At 35.6% G+C, this 18066-nt stretch overlaps 1 protein-coding gene across 1 annotated transcript in view; it reads left to right on the top strand.

Moving 5' to 3' along the window:
* LOC128230584 (serine beta-lactamase-like protein LACTB, mitochondrial) overlaps positions 1–16937 on the top strand; it is a 121836-nt gene extending 104899 nt beyond the window's left edge. Inside the window, 3 exon segments of the mRNA XM_052943001.1 lie at positions 13631–13796; positions 15039–15043; positions 15046–16937. Coding sequence (XP_052798961.1) covers positions 13631–13796; positions 15039–15043; positions 15046–15596 — 722 coding nt within the window. The 3' untranslated portion in view covers positions 15597–16937.
* Positions 16938–18066: the final 1129 nt, after the last annotated feature.

The following is an 18066-nucleotide window of genomic DNA, read 5'->3' as shown; positions in this document are numbered from 1 at the left end:
GTTTATTAAAACATTTGTATTATTTGTGGTAAATCTTAAATGGGACTAGGAGTGCATCTTTAAAAGTATTACGAACATTAAATTAGGTTACTTGACATCTATGATAGCGGAATGTTTTTCAAAAATAAACTATAATTCGTGATTTTGAAAGTAATCTGTTTCATGTAAATTATGCAAAATTGGTATTATGTATGAGAATAACAATTTGTCACGTATATGACACATAATATTAACAAATGTAAAATTGTTTTAATGTAATGTAAGAGAAATACATGAAAAGAATCACTTTTTTCCAGGGTGTACAGCAAATTTCTAGACGGTATTTTTTATCATAGTGTGTACAATTACAAGTATATAGTCCCGTTGCATTGTTAATGATATTCTTGTTAACAATGGTTACGTAAACTTCAATTGACAAGTGCAATAGTATTCCCGTTTAAGAATGTAATTGATATTTATAGTCCATGAACATAAAATGTTTAGGAGTGTTGTGTTATGACTTATCGAGATGTCAAGTCATGTAATTGGATTTAAGAGCAAAGTATTTTATATGCAGATTAGTATGTTTGTCTATATCTTGAGATTTAAAGGTCGTTCATTTTGTTGTTGCAATTTAATCTTACATAACAGATTAGGGTTATGATGTGAAAAGTGTGAAGTTAATAAATCCAGTCCTGTTTACTTTAGAAATTGTTTGTAACGTCTGTTTTTACAAAGTCACGTATTCTACATGAGCATTTATCAGAATATGTGATAATAATAATATTATAATAATAATGTTTGTTATTTGCTTTTGTTCCATGTGCGTTCATGCGTCAGTGCGTCTGTAAACAATTGCTTGTGAACACGATACAGTTTTTAGACTGTCGGCTGCAAACCGACAGTCTTTAGAGAGCGGTATTTCAGAAACGCGACTAGTCGCCTGACACGACATATTGAACATGAATATATTAATACACACCACCTGCGTAGCAACAGAACTACTTACGTGAATGCGGGGCGTCAAGTACTTGCTTATGTGTATTTAACGCGTTATTGCCTTTTTTATGACAAACATTGCGTGCTACTCTTAGTATAGTTGTACTTGCAATTTGGTGAGTTTTATTGAACAAAGTAATGAAAAATAATGAAAGTATAGCATTTACATACGAAGTCATTTTACCCTACAACCAATAGTAAGCTACACCACATGTTTGCACCCCGTGTGACGTCACACATATCCCGGCATTCAAGACTGACCCGGCAAACCCCGGCAAAGAACATATTTTATGAATGAAAGCTATTAAGAAATAAATCATACGCGCTTAAAGAGTTCATATCATGTAATATTTTGTTAAATAGCTTTTATGTTTCAAATGATTTATTTTCAGCAGCAATCGAACTATTGTATTTGTTTGAGTAAGTTATTCGGATTATCACAGTGTTTCAACGTTATGCCTATTGTTATTTTGCACTATAGGGTGTAGTTTTTAAAGTCATACACAATATGGCGGCGATTATAATGCGGAAATGAAATTGAATGTTACTTCGAACATGTTCCTCTACAAAATAACCGACCTGTATTTAGTGTTATTGCTTCAACATCAATCGAAAAAAAATGGCATCAATGTATGCGTCTAAAAATGTTAAATTTAGATGGAGACAATCCAGAAATGAGCTGCCAGGAAGTGATCGATTTCGGACATTAGTCTGAAATAATAGACGTGTTATACGGGATTCTTCCGGGTTTGTGCAAAAAGCGGGAGTGTTTGAAAAATATTGAAATTGTATTAAATGAAGTATTTTATGGTTGAAATAGATAATAAAGGTTTATATTCATATTTAACCATGGAAGTGCAGAGCTATTTTGCAAAAAAAAGCATTTAATGCATTAAAACACAGTTTTTACTTTTCCATTGAAAGTAAAGTTGACTGACACAGACAACAATTATGCCAAGCGGAACAACTTGACCCAATCGTAATAACTCGGCCACCTTCGACAAGCTTCGAGATAATACAATCGTAACAACTCGGCCATGGCCGAACAATGGGAACACCTAGGCCAGTATCCAACAGGAATTGACTATCTCGAAGCTTACAGAAGATGGCGAGTTGTTACAATTGATGGCCGAGTTGTTACGATTGTTGTAAAATTGTGAACTGCAGCCTTGCAGGTGCCCTTCATGTATATATTGTTATGTTTTGACAGAATGAAATGAAGAAAAAACATCAAACTCATAATTATTTGCTGGATATTACTTTTTGGTTACGGAATTTATATAAAATAACATTATCTGGTAATATTTCTTGTTTTTATGAAATGTTATAGACGCAATATGCTTTAACCCCGGAATCCCGATCGGAATAACTACCCACTTGTCGTACAAAACAATTTTTACGTGAAGGATTTGTTGTATCAAAAATCGTTAAAAAAATCTGTCAACGTACAATTATTTGGACTGGAAGGTACATCTAGCTGATCTACATCTCTTAGTCTAAATATTTGTACATTGACGGACTCTATCTACGATTCCAAAAAACTAAATATACATATATATACATTATATAAATATGGCAAATCCTTCACTACAACATCTTCATGTTACTTTCAATTCAGAGTTGATTATTCACTTAAATTATTTCGCATTTTGAATTGTTGTTTAACCTGAAACGTCTCAACCATCAAAAAAGAACATATGTGCTTCAATAGTCTAAAAAAAGTAGACGTGTTATATGGGATTCTTACAATCCCTTACGTCTAATCGGGTTTGTGCAAGGCAGATGGGGGGTTTGAAAGATATTGAAATCGTAGTTAGAAAAGTATTATATGTTTGATATATTTTAGTTATAACCATTTAAAGTGCAAAGCTCTTTTTCAAAAAACAAGCATTTAATGCATTTAAACACAACCATTTTACCTAGCATAACAACTGGACCATCTCAGGTTAACTTCGAGATAGACCAGTCACCTTTTGTATATATAATTTTAACAACTTGGCCATGGCCAAAATGCTCCGATTGTTGTAAATCTATGCACTGCAGCCTTGCAGGTGCTCTTCATGTATAACAGTTTATATCATTATGTTTTGACAGTATGAAATGAAGGAAAACACTGATCAAACTCATAATAATTCGTCGCATTTTATTTTTGTGTACATAAATCATATTTTAGATAATTATCTGACCAGAATCCCAATCGGAATAGCTACCCACTTTTGGTACAAAAAAAATGTATGTGAAGGATATGCCATTTCAAAATTTATAAAAAGATCAGTCAAGTTACTATTATTTGGACTAGTGCTTCAAGTGTTTGATTTATTTTCTTTATAATGTATAATGCACCTGTCAATTGTAGAGCCAAGCTGGGAACTGCCTAAAAATCAGTTACCCGGTTAGCTCAGTTTGACAGATCTCCATGCAAGTGTTCACATGGTGATGGGTTCAAGCACCATACCAGTAGCATCTTTTCTCACAGGTTTACTTTAGAACCCATCATCCAGGGGTTGACGATTATGATTTTTTTATTAAATATTACAGGCCATGTTCTTTTGTAAACTTTCAGATTGAGAAGTGCCTGGATACAAGGCTAGTATTGTTAACATCATCTGATACAATCACCTGGAACCAAGCTGAAATGGCTGCCTGACCTGACTTAAAAATCTGATGGCAATACATCAGACTAGAAGATTATTAGTATTGAGATGGACAAAATGAAACCTGAGCCTACCAAAGCTGACAGATTACACAAGAAACACATAAATGCAGGTATTTGCTGAGATATTGTAATTATTTTTTTTAAACTTCTCATTCATTAAGGAAGTTCAGTTGAAACAGAGTTGGCAAAAAAATGAACTAAGGTATATACATTTTGAATCCTAAGTTTTAAATGAGAACTTTACTGGCCAGCACAGATTGGTAAAATGCTAGTCTACCAATATAAATGTGCCTGGCTGGAATCAGTAAAGCTGATAAATGTACTGGTTGTGTAGCCAGGATGTGAATAGGTCTGCACTTGGCTTATACTGCATATCACATTAAATGTTTAAGCTGCCTTCTCACAGATTGTCTGTTTTACTAACTCTTTTTTTATTTCTTGATCTTGTAATGAATTATTTTATGCGAATTTCTGAACACTGGTCATAACAGACAACTGGAAAAAGTAGATCGCTGCTTTCTTATATTAATTCAGTCAAAAAAGACAACTGAAAATATTAGAACACTGATTTCTTATTTTAATACGGTCAAAAGATGATGTTCTATGCCAAAAATCTCATTATTAGTAAAGCGTTAGTAATGCTTTTAACCATAAAACAATAAGTTACAAATGTAAATATAAAAAACATGATCATATCTTTTGTCAGCAGTCTTATATCATCAGTTTTCATACTGCTTTTCATTAGCTTATTTCAAGCCAAAAAGTAAAAGAAGTTGTCAAAACATTCAATCTGTGACTGAGAGTGCAGCACTCTCACAGATTGAACGTTTTGACTACTTTAATTATTTTTTGTCTTGGAATGGGCCAATTTATGTGAAAATGCATGTTAACCATTCATATAAGATTGCTGACAATAAATTAGTCAGAAAATGTTTATATTTAAGTTCAAAATGTTTTATGCATTTTTCTTAAATCGTTAGTAACGCTTTAAGCCATAAAACCTTAGTTTACGACCTGAAATATGGAAGTCTGCAATCTAATATTTTGTCAGTAGTCTTATATCACTGGTTTGCAGATATTTACGCAAAAAATAGGTCATTCCAAGACAAAAAATACAAAGGTTGTAAAAACAGTAAATCTGTGAGAGTGCAGCTTTAAATGACTAAATGTTTTGATTTGGCTCAATTCTCACCTAAAATCTTATAGTTTAGTTGCACCTAAATGGTTTGTTTTTAACAACATTACACTTGCATATGTATAAATTTGTTCTTAAATTTGTAATTGAGATTGGAAGATTCATTCTCTGGAAAGTAGAAAAGGGCATGTTACATACTGTTATCATTGCCATGACAGAAACCATATTGAGGAGCTGGTCCACCTGTAGGAAGAATTGCGCTATTGGTTGGAGCAGCACTATTCCCCAGCCATACACCAGCTCTTAGTTTGTCATAGGGAGCATTTCTGAGCAGTTATGGAGACCACTAACTATGCAGGTATGTCATAATCAAAATCTTGGTTTATGTATTTTTTTATAATTTAGCATATGTTGAGAAGAAATTTATTTCTAGATTAAAGGCACACACTATAATTTGATGCCCAAAAATATATTTCTTATTTTAATGCGTTATCATGTCTAACTCATTTGACTTAAATGATCAAAGCAAAAGAAATGCAATTGATTAATCTGCAGATATGCAAATGTAAGCTTTTTAACTGGCGAAATTGTTGCCACTTGCCTATTTATTAAAGAACATATTTATAATTAATAATGTTTAATCTGTACACAAATCATATGCCTTCTTTGTTTTAACCATCAATGTCAAAGAATCCAGCATGATAATGGATTAAATTGAAAAAAAAATGCATTAATTTATATGAACCCTTTAAAACAAAGACATTTCCTAAATCCAATAAAATATAATTGATTATTGATGCAGAGTTCAGTTAGAATATAATATAACTATTTTTGCAGTTGTTGCAGTGAAACTTGCACCAGTGTGTTTTCTGTGGAAATAAAGAGACAGTGTCCGGCAATGAAGACCCAACTGAAGATCTGACCTTGTAAGGCCAATATGAAATAACTGCGTGGAAAAATGGGAAAAACCTGCAGTCAGGAATGCACGGAAATCATCAAAAGAACAGTGTTAAATTAATCTTGAATAACTTGACATTTATTTTGTTTGACATATTTATTCATGGTGCAGTGAAAACATGTTTTTTTTCCTCATGGTTATTTAAATTTAGAACTGATAGGAGGGAACATCACTATGTAGTTTCATGTTCATAGTCAGATCAAAACCCATGTACATGTATAAATGAGCATTCGAAAATATCAAAATGGAACTTGTTGTATGTAGTGTAAGTTAATTAACATAATAAACAAAAATATTTAATAAATTTCAATTTATTATGCCCCCTTCAAAAAAGAAGAGTATATTGCTTTGCACATGTTGGCTGCTACGTCCGTCTGTCTGACAGTAGACCAAAGCTTTTCCGGGTGATAACTCTACAATTCCTAGACCTATTGTCAAACTTGACATGAAAGTTTGGTTTGACCAGTAGATGACGCCTTTTGATTTTTGGGGTAATATGGTATAAGGTCACAGTGACCTTGAACAGGAAGGTGTCAAAGCATGTCTGACTGATAAGTTGACAATGCCTGCACCTATGGCCCTGAAACTCAACATGGAGGCTAAGCCTGACTATTAAATGATCCTATTGATTTAAGGGATCATTGGGTCAAAAGACAAGGTCACAGTGACCTTGAATGCTTAAAGGTTGTACTAATAATGACTGGACAAAGCCTGCACCCATGGCCCTTCAACAACTTGACTTTTGGGTTTGGCCTGACCAGTAGGTGAGCCCTATTTATTTGTCACAGAGACATTGAACGCAAAAAGCTTGCCTGTGTGACAACTCGACAAAGTCTGCAACCATGGCCTTCAAACTTGAAATTTAGGTTTGGGGTGACCAGCAGATGACCCGTTTGGATTTGGAGGTCAAGGTCACAACTCCAAAGAAAGTAACTCGAGCACAAATTTTGTAGATATGTGGACTCTGTTGATAGAAGTTCTGGGAGGCATTTTTAGGCTTGAAAGAGCATCATTTTAAAGTTATATTTTTATTTTGTCCCTTGAATCTTGGGTATAGTTTGTATTGTATTTGCATTTAAGAGACATTGGCTTCAACAGACCCTAATGAAATGAAGGAATGTAATTGCTTACTGAAACTGTTAAAAGCGACGTCATAAATTGAAGCAATTTTAACATAATGAATATGCATTTAACTAATTTAAAGCGGTTAAGACTTATGACACTTGAATTTAGAACCTTGTAGGCCATTGGATACATGATTAAGTAGGGCCAATATATTTGTGCTTATTATAATCACATTTATCCTTCTTCATCTACCTTAAAAAGAGTGTTCATCATTTGTATAAAATCATTTGATCACTTTTCATTTGAAAGAACTTTGCGGTAGTGTTTGCTTGCGTCAGTTACATCACCGACAGTCTTGCAGCGCTTTCAGCGCTTTGATCATTGTATCTCAATGAAACTTGTACAGTATTTTGAAATCCATCAGAGCTGGGTTCCTTTCGAAAACCAGCCAGATCCGCCCATGCATGCCTAGATTATGGTAGAAGTATTAAAAAATGTTATTTTTAGCAAAGTATACATGTAAAGCCAAGTCCAGGATTAAAGGGAGATAACAAGATTTTTGGTTGTGCAGTTGGTTTTCTATCATACTCTCCCTAGCCCTTGTTGAAATTACAGTTAAAAGGGATTGGGTGATTTTGAGCTGTATATTTTGAGGCCATTTTAGCTCTATTGGTCAAATACCAGAAATGTCGGCCGTTCGCGTATCAATCTAAACACAATTGCTTGTGAATATTTGTTCAAATTATGCCCTTGGGGTCATTACTGGCCACGCCCCCGGGTTCACAGGTTTAGTATACTTGAATTGGGAAATATTTGAAAATCTTTTTTGTCTGAAACAGCTAGGCTAACCCTTGCTATTTTGAATATGGCATAATTTAGTGGTCCGCTACCATGGTTGTTCTAATTATGCACCTGGGGTCAAAACTGGCCCTGCCCCGGGGATCACAAGTTTCTAGAGACTTATTTAAGAAATATTTTAAAAATATTCTTGTATCAAACCACAAGGCTCATACCTTTGATATTTGTTGTGGAGCATCATATGATGACCGTCTAGCAAAACAGTTGAAATTATTCCCCTGGGGCCAAAGCCCGCCCCACCCCTTTTGACCTCCTTTTTATGCCTCCGAAGGTGGGCATATAAAAATCGCACCGTCCGTCCGTCCGTCCGTGTGTCCAGCTCAATAACTCGTGTCCGGGCTGTAACTTTCCCTTGTATGGACAGATTTTAAAATAACTTGCACATGTGTTCCACATACCATACCGACGTGTCGTGTGCAAGACCCGTGTTCATACCTCTAAGGCCACATGTGTCCCACATACCAAGACGACGTGTTGCGTGCAAGACCCATGTTACTACCTCTAAGGTTAAGGTCACACTTAGTGTTTATTCACAATGAAGTGCTGCATATAATGACATAGAGTATAGGTAGTCGTGTCCGGGCCGTAACATTCCCTTGTATGGACAGATGTTAAAATAACTTGCCACATGTGTCCCACATACCAAGACGACGTGTCGCGTGCAACACCCGTGTTACTACCTCTAAGGTTAAGGTCACACTTAGTGTTTATTCACAATGAAGTGCTGCATATAAGGACATAGAGTATAGGTAGTCGCGTCCGGGCTGTAACTTTCCCTTGTATGGACAGATTTTAAAATAATTTGCCACATGTGTTCCACATACCAAGACGACGTGTCGCGTGCAAGACCCGTGTTCCTACCTCTAAGGTCAAGGTCACACTTAGGTGTTTATTCACAACGGAGTGCTGCATATAAGGACATAGAGTATAGGTTGTCGTGTCCGGGCTGTAACTTTCCCTTGTGTGGACAGATTTTAAAATAACTTGCCACATGTGTTCCACATACCAAGACGACGTGTCGCGTGCAAGACCTGTGTCCCTCCCTCTAAGGTCAAGCTCACACTTAGGTGTTTATTCACAATGAAATGCTGGGTATATGGACAGAGAGTATAGGTTGTCGTGTCCGGGCTGTAACTTTCTCTTGTATGGACATACAGTAAAACTGCGATCGCTCGAGGTCGCCAGGGACCGAGCCAAAACCTCTAGGGAACCGATGTTTCGAACGACCCGATTTTCAATTTTCCAGTTTGATATGAAATATCTTTCAGTGTATTTTAAGTTTGAAGTCGTCAAACAGACTGTTTACTAATACACAGATTATGTGTTGCGTTGTGGAAATCGCTAATATGTTGACGTAAACTAAATGTAAAACGCAAAAGAAAAACAATAAATGAATAAATAGAAATGTTTATTTTAACAAAAAAGCACATTTTCGTAACAAGCAACATTTGAATGACAGAACATATTGTGGCATTAGTCAGATTTAAGTTTCACAAAATCAAGGATTGTTGATTGGCGCATCTTGTCGGTTTCGCGAAACTGTTCAATCGAAATGTGACGTGACAGCGTACAGAGCGTCTAAAGATCACGGTCAGCATCGGCAGTGAATTCAAAGAACCTTCTGACCACATCTAAAGCGTTAACTTCTCGTCATTTACTTCTCATAATTATCATCTCAAATGCCCATATCAACTTATATCGGTCATGCTTTAACAGTGAAAAACGGTTTTTCACACCTTATCAAATTGCCTTTCAACTGTCATTGCAATTTTTACTACTTGCGAAAATTTTAACACCTAGCAATTGTTTGTTTATTTTGGAAAACGCGTTCGGGAAAAAGTGTGAAATTATGTCCTCGAGGGAGCCATAAGGTTTTGTGTACCATTTGTGTACTTGGGACCGAGGATATTGCTCGACTGCTCGACATAATTAGGTTTCGATGCGGCGTGGGTATATTTTATATGAAAATAGAAGGAAAAAAGTTCGGGACCAAGCTCCGACCTCGAGGGAACGCCGGTTCTCGAACGACCGCTTGTTTGAGGGAACGCAGTTTCACTGTATTTTAAAATAACTTGCCACATGTGTTTGACATATCAAGAGGACGTGTCGCGTGCAAGACGCGTGTCTTTACCTCTAAGGTCACACTTTGTGTTATTCACAATGGAATGCTGAATATATACGGACATAGAGTATAGGTTGTCGTGTCCGGGCTGTTACTTTCTCTTGTATGGACAAATTTTAAAATGATTACCACATGTGTTCGACATACCAAGACGACGTGTCGCTTGCAAGACCCGTGTCCTTACCTCTAAGGTCTAGGTCCAACTTAGGTGTTTATTCACAATGCTGCATATAAGAACATAGAGTATAGGTTGTCTTGTCCGGGCTGTAACTTTTTCTCGTATGGACAGATTTTAAAATAACTTGCCACATGTGTTCAACATACCAAGACGACGTGTCGCGTGCAAGACCCATGTCCCTACCGCTAAGGTGAAAGATACACTTAGTGTTTATTCACAATGGAATGCTGAATATAAGGTCATAAGAGTGTAGGTTGTCAAATATGGGTGGTATTTTTTATGTTCAGAGGCAATTTAAAATGACTTGCCATATGTATTTGACATGTAAAGGCAAGATCAACTTTTCATGTACTGACCTTGTTTATAGGTCAATATCACATTCGGGGGCATTCGCCACATACTGGGACAGCTCTTGTTTTATTTTTATAGCTACAGTAATTAAATTTGGACCATATGTACAGTTTTGTAAACGAGCATCAATGTTGTCCTCAGATGACCTTGACTTTGACCTTTTGACCTACTTTTTATTTTTAAAGTTAGAGTAATGAAATTTGGACCATTTGTACAGTTTCGCAAACCAGCATCAATGTTATCAATGGATAACCATGACTGTGACATTTTGACCTACTTTTTTATTTTTGAAGTTACAACAATGAAGTTTGGACCATGTGTCCAGTTTTGCAAACGAGCATTTATGTTGTCCTTAGATGACCTTGACTTTGATCTTTTGACCTAATTTCTTATTTTTGAAGCGACAGCAATAAAATTTGGACCATGTGTACTGTTTTGTAAACAAATATTGATATTGTACATTGATGACCTAGTTTGTGATCTCTTGACCTTCTTTCATTTTTTGAAGCTACAGCAATAAAACTTGAACCGTGTGTAGTTTTGCAAACAAATATCAATGTTGTCCTTGGATGACCTTGACTGTGATCTTTTGACAGTTTTGCAAGCATTTTTTTCCTCAGATGACCTTTACTTGGTACATATTAAAATAGTTCATGCAACTAATCTATTTACAATACTTTCTGTCCTTAGATGTTGAACGTCCAACGTTTTCAGCTTACCCAAACACAAAACGTGAACTATATATTTGTTGCCTATTTCCCATACATACATGCTCTGGATTGAAAATGACCACAAGAGCCATGCCAGTAGAGCATAGGCCCTCATGGGCCTCTTGTTTAATGATGTAACGTTATATAAATGTGAAAGTTTACTTTGGCATTATGTCTTTTTTATCAGTACTGTCTGAAGTTAAATGTCTAATTAAATATTTCTCATAAAATCGATGCAGATTATTTTGATGATTGTTTTTCGTCATACAATATTGCAAGTTTTGCAGTAACGTAAATTACAGTAAAATGAGCCATGAAACATCTTTTTTTTAGCTGAAAGCTGTTGGTGTGTTTAATTACGTCATATATTTTTGAATTAAAACAGGTCTCTACACTTTTTCTTTTATAAAACGGTTGTATTTTACAAGTGAAAGCTATGTTTGAAAGTTTAAAATTATTTGGTAACGAACTTAAAAATGCTGTAGTTTCCAAACGTCCCAACGACCAAGACGTAAACATGTCTTAAAATGTTTGTAAGATGATACACTTTGATATAATCATGGTCCACAAAATGCCCCCATGGGGGCACGGGGCAAAACCTGTTTTCCCTCAATAGTCTAATCCTTTTTAAGCGATATTTATTGTTTTGCTGAATATTTCTCTATGGAGCGAATATTCATCAATAAAAACCAATTGTGTGAGCTCACAACAGCAAATGTAATACTTAAAGGAGCTGTACTTCGTATGATGAAATAGCGGGAAAAAAAGAAAATTGTCGAAAACTGACATAAACTTGGTATCGATGTGTACAATGCATTGATACTCACTAACTGAAATACCACATAGTTTACAATTCATTTATTTTTTGCAGTTTTTACGTATTTTGTCATTAAAAAAGATTACTAGGTATGTGAACTTACCCAATTCAGATTCTTTAAAAAAACACATAGTCTTTGCGTAGGTTTGCTTTGGAGTCGCCTATGGTTTGGGGAAATCAGATATCAGCTCCGAAATGTGTTTGTTTATTTTGATTGTTTGCTGGAGTGTACTCACTTTACACTCACTACTGTCTTCGTTGGTTAAAGTGAGAGTTTAGGCTGATTTCGAAGATGGTCGTGAGTTTGGTCAGATTCTCATTTGGTTAGTAGTATAAATTATAAATTATACATAAATATGCTTCCGTTTTGTTTTATTTCGTTGGTAGAACAAAAAGGTTTTTAAAGAAAGATCCTTCGAAGAATCTGATGTTTAGAAATATGGAAAGTTTTCATTTGAGCATTTCGGTGCCATTTTCGCTCTATTTTTTCTTTGTTTCAGCCAATCAGGGGCGTTATTTTTTTTTAAATGTTAAGTTTCTTATTTGTAAAGAATCGTTACTTATAAGTAAAATGCTTTAATTGCGCATGCGCATAAACCCATACCTACTGTTTGCATATGCAATGTTAATTCTGATTTAAATGACGTCACAATATCTTGGGGGATGGGGTCATGCAATGATTGACAGGTCTTTTTGACAGGCGCTTTGCATAATTATAAAGGTGATGCAATTTGGGAGGGTCTAACCCTAATTCGGTTAGAATTGATTAAGTTATTTCTTCGTTAATAAGAAACCACCGTTGTTTCGCGAAGAAATTACTTAATAAACTCTAACCAATACGTATTACACATCCAATGATGGTTATTTACAACAGTAGCATTACGGACTTGATCTACGAAGTGGATTGATTAATAGGAGGCTCTTAGGCGGTGGTATAAGCTAAACCCCTCACACCTCTACCCTGTTATAAAGCCTTTCAAGTAAACCTTTATTAAGACATCGATGATATGGGCTGTGATCTCATATGAGTAGTTTCCAAATAAAACGTTATGTATCGTATTTTATGCTATATAAGCTAATGGTAGTCAAAGCCTCTTACTAATAATAGACTTAAGCTACTTTTGAAGGCTATTACTAAAACCCTTGCCGCCGTACACCGTACCGTAGACTTGTTTTAATTGTTATAAAGTTATAATATTACATTAATGCAACGTATATGAAAATTGTATTTGTTTTAATCTTTAATTGTGAAACATTATTTAAAATTTGAAAAGGGTTTTATAGTCGATTAACTGCCGCACACACAACTTGTGAAGCAAATTAAACTAAAATAAGATGCTGTAAATAAAAAATTGACATTTATTTTACTACCTACATACATACCTACTTGTCTACCTACCAACTAAACCATCCACCCACCTGCGTCCAAATATAAAATCAAAGCGCGAACGCGCTGAAAGACTATCTGCCGGCAAATATGTGAGAGTTGCAAATTTTATTTCAACAAGGGGAATGGGTGAATGACACATGGATAAAAGTAAAAAATGTGTTGAGGGCCAAGAGCGCGTGTGTCAACATTGAGCGAGGACACACACTTATCTGTATCCATTTTATGGCGTCTGGTGTCATTTTGTTTATGTAAAAGTCACTTCAATCGTCGTACATTGTAGTCCCCCATTCCCATGTATTTGAGGTTACAATGCATGCCCCTTTCAGTCGTTTCTAAAGGTGTTTCGTTGCTTGATTAGATATCATACGAAAGGAAAGTATAATACATCATATATATATATCATATCCTTCAGGCACAAAGTTTCTGTATACGAGTCACGGATTCACGTTGGCGAGCGCGGTGATAGAGAAAGCAGCGGGACAGTCGTTTAGTGTATACCTAAAGAAAGTACTGGATGAACTGGGACTTGAACACACGTACATGGAAGACCACAGTGCCATTATACCTCACCGGGGCAGGTAGGGGATATACACACCTGAATTAGGTTCTGGAAGATCTGGTACTGGAACACACATGCATTGTGGACCAGCGGGCCATTATACCTCACCGGTGCAGGTAGGGGATATACATACCTGAATTAGGTTCTGGAATATCTGGTACTGGAACCACGTACATGGAAGACCAAGGTTATTATACCTCACCGGGGCAGGTAGGGGATATACATACCCGAATTAGGTTCAGGAAGATCTGGTACTGGAACACACATGCATTGTGGACCAGCGGGCCATTATACCTCACCGGGGCAGGTAGGGGATATACATACCTGAATTAGGTTCTGGAAGATCTGGTACTGGAACACACATACATGGAGGACCAACGGGCCATTATACCTCACCGGGGCAGGTAGGGGATATAGATACCCGAATTAGGTTCTGGAAGATCTGGTACTGGAACACACATACATGGAGGACCAGCGGGCCATTATACCTCACTAGGGAAGGTAGGGGATATACATACCCGAATTAGGTTCTAGAAGATCTGGTACTGGAACACACATACATGGAGGACCAGCGGGCCATTATTCCTCACCGGGGCAGGTAGGGGATATACATACCTGAATTAGGTTCTGGAAGAATTGGTACTGGAACACACATACATGGAGGACCAGCGGGCCATTATACCTCACCGCGGCAGTTAGGGGATATACAAACCTGATCAGGGTTCTTGGCGACTTGGGACAGGAACACAGTGGGTTAAAGCTGGTTAAAAACATCATGACGGGCAATACTATCTCACTGATTTAGGTAGTTAAATAATTTGCTAGATTTTTTCAGAAAGGCCGTCAATGCCCATGAAGACACAATCAGACAACAACATAGTCCAAGTTTTCCTCCTAAACATTTATATTCGATAAAACAGAGGACACGTCAGGATAAGCATATTGCTTAATCCTGGAATGTTTCTTAAAGAATTAAATTTAAACTTGCGTTTAAAAGTTAATAACCATACATATTATTATATTCAAGGTTTTAAAAAAAACGTGTATCTAAACCATTTGAATTGAGCGTATGTTATGTTTAGTTTTATGTTATTTTATTTCATTCATTCCATAATTAGTTGTAATTATTAAGGATATAATGGAAAAGAAACTGGCACACATCTATTGTTTGTAAACAGATGATGGGTAAGAGTTACCATATTACCCTTTTATGAAAGTGCATAGACTTATTTGACATATTAAATGACTGATTGCTTTTCAGGCATTACGTAAGGACGACAAGGGACGCTTGAAAAACGTTCCTTATGTGGATCTATCTTACAAGTGGGCTGGAGGCGGGCTCATCTCGAACGTGAAGGACCTTTGCCAGTTTGGAAACGTTATGTTGTACAGTTACCAGTTTCATTCTCCATCAGAGACAGGTCTACGTCACCCATCCAACCAAGGAAAACTGTTACCTTACTTAAAGCCTGAAACAGTTAACTCAATGTGGACAAAGATGGATAAAACGGAAGCAGAATGGGATGGAATGACAGAAGGAGGTTACGGATTGGGTTGGGCAGTTTGGCCTCAACAGGAGCATTATGCTTATTGTAAATCCCTGAACTTCTTTGTGTCTCATACTGGAGGTGCAATAGGGGCTAGTAGCGTACTTCTAATCCTGCCCGGAGAGGGAAGGGACGGACAAACTGATGTGTCTGTAGAAAGGACAGGGTTGTGTTTTTCTAAAGGGGTTGTTGTTAGTATGATAACAAATATGACTTCGGTGGGACTTAATAAAACAGCTCATCAAATTGCAAAGGTGTTTGGTGAAATGTAAAAATAACCTTTTCCGTTTATGACTGTAATCAATAAATGAACTTTGTTGGTTTGTGTTTTTCATATTGTAAATGATCAGAAAGTTTGGTTGAAATCGGTTATGCTTTTTATGTGATGTATTTGAATGTGTTAATTTCAACCAGCCATTTGATTGTCAATTACTGAAAGGTCATCGTGAACAAGTTGGATTTTTCTTATCATGATATCATCATCATATTTGTAATAATTAAAAAAGTTAATGTTATTTCATGGTCGGACTTTTATTCAACAGCCACTATTAACACCTGACTTAACAGTGTAAGTAAATGTTTATGAATTTTATTTATTGTGTGTATTTTGTCGTTCGGATTTCGTAGGATCAAGTAGGATTATTCTTATCATGATATCATCATCAAAATTGTAATTATTAAAAGTTAATGTTATTTCATGGTCGGACTTTTATTCAACAACCATTATGAACTGATATTACAGTGTTGGTATAACTGAATTTTAATTAGTGTGTGTCGTTTGTTGAACCAAATAATTTGTTAAATGTTTCCTCGTAAGAAATCAATTAAATGCCAAAAAGGTATGCACATAGCCATGCCTTGAACCCAAGGTCGTGTTCTGACAAAACACAATACTTTTTAGTTGTAAAGCGACCCGTCTTAAAGCGAATCAGACTCTGACATTGAAAGTGATTGAATACTATGAACAGATCGAAAACTGTGTTAGCTTTGTTTACAAGTTTGACTTTTCAAATATTGCGCTCTTCAACTTAATTAGTTTTGAACTTTATTACTTCTATTCATTTGAACATAAATGCATTAATCATTTTTTTTTTTAAATGTTATAAATATTTTGAACTGAAACAATCGTAGCTAATAACCTTTTTTGTTATCGCAGAACTAGTTATACATAGTTCACAAGCCGGTGTAGGAATGACAATATACGTCATCGGCGTTCAATTGACGTAGGGGTATTCAAACAAATCGCCGAAATTAATCAAAACAGAAACCGAAAACTTGTTCATTTCAATGTAAGATCGTATTTCATTTAACATGTGATCATCGAAAAAATATTCATTCACTCATGGCGAGTATCATGTATGTATTTGTCAGCCACATCACTTTTGTAATTGACAGCACTATGAAGGAGAGACAAATTGATTGAAGGTTCCGGCAAACTATACTCAAATACAAGCAACATACTTAGGCTTTCATTTCTTTGAAGGTTAGCGGTTTCCAACATAGTTAAAAGGTCATTCATTCGTCCTTTCGGTTTTCGGTTTATGAAATATCTACTAGACACGGTTATTTTTTCCTGGAGATGGTTTGGATTTTTTGTCATTGATTTTATTTGTGTCCACTGCATGAAGAATCTCTTTGACCCTTTAACGATTTCAACATCGCATATAATTCCTTTGTCGCATGTTATCATGTACATGTACGCAATGGTAAATTGCGTATGTCCTACCTTTCTCTAACAGGATATGTTTAATTTAGATCTAAATCGCTCGTAACCACTCATTTTTTTTTTTTTTCAAATCCTGTGCATTTTACATTATTGTATGGTTTACCATATTTAAGCTGACAATTTTGTAAAATAACTCCGACGACAATGTAGGGCATCAAGTGTGCATCTAAACATTTCATTCTGTGTCCACTAGAAACTTGAAACACCCTCACCTGATCACATGCTTTTCTGACATTTCCCACTAGGTTACGCTCGTGTCGAGTTAAATAAGCATATCTAATTCCTAAACAATTTTCGTAAGCTTCTTTTATTCACAACAAAATTCCAGGAATTAGCTTGCGAAATGTCACGTAAACAGTATGTCATATTGGCAAAAAAATCATCGATATAGTTTTGTGAGTGTGTTTCGAGAATGAGCCTGTTGTCTTTGCGAAATTTGTTAATTGTAAAAGGATCTGTCATGATCTGTCATGAGTCGCCATATGATAGTCAGTTTTATTCAACTTGTTCAGGAAATGTCCTTTGACGCGTCGAATAAGATTGTGTTCTATATGATGACGAGTGTCATATCCTTCTAATCATATGTTTTTTTCCCGGAAATCAAGAGAAAAATTCACGTTTTAAAAAATACTTTATTGAAATAAATCTTAATTATAAAAACAAAATGAGATATAAATGTATGACTTGCTTGGGTATTACCATTTAAGGAAACATTGTATTTCATGTGATAAAAGATAATTGTTGGTGTGGGTCAGGAGGTTAAAATATACATATCCAAATCGGAACTAGTACTTATATTTCCATACCATTCTTGTTTAAATCCATCAATTTCTTCTACATTTATAAATTTATTAACATGTACAATATTTGGGTTATGAAATACATATGCAAAACCATACTCATTTTACAGTTTTTTAACGTTAGAAACCCAGTTTACACAACCTTTATTACAGTCATCAATGACCTGGTTATACACAAAATTCAATGTTATGTTATTATTGTTGTAAATTTTTAAG

The sequence above is a fragment of the Mya arenaria genome, chromosome 4 (genome assembly GCF_026914265.1).
Source record: "Mya arenaria isolate MELC-2E11 chromosome 4, ASM2691426v1".
Lineage (NCBI taxonomy): Eukaryota > Metazoa > Mollusca > Bivalvia > Myida > Myidae > Mya > Mya arenaria.
This window is presented reverse-complemented; position numbering and strand designations above follow the sequence as displayed.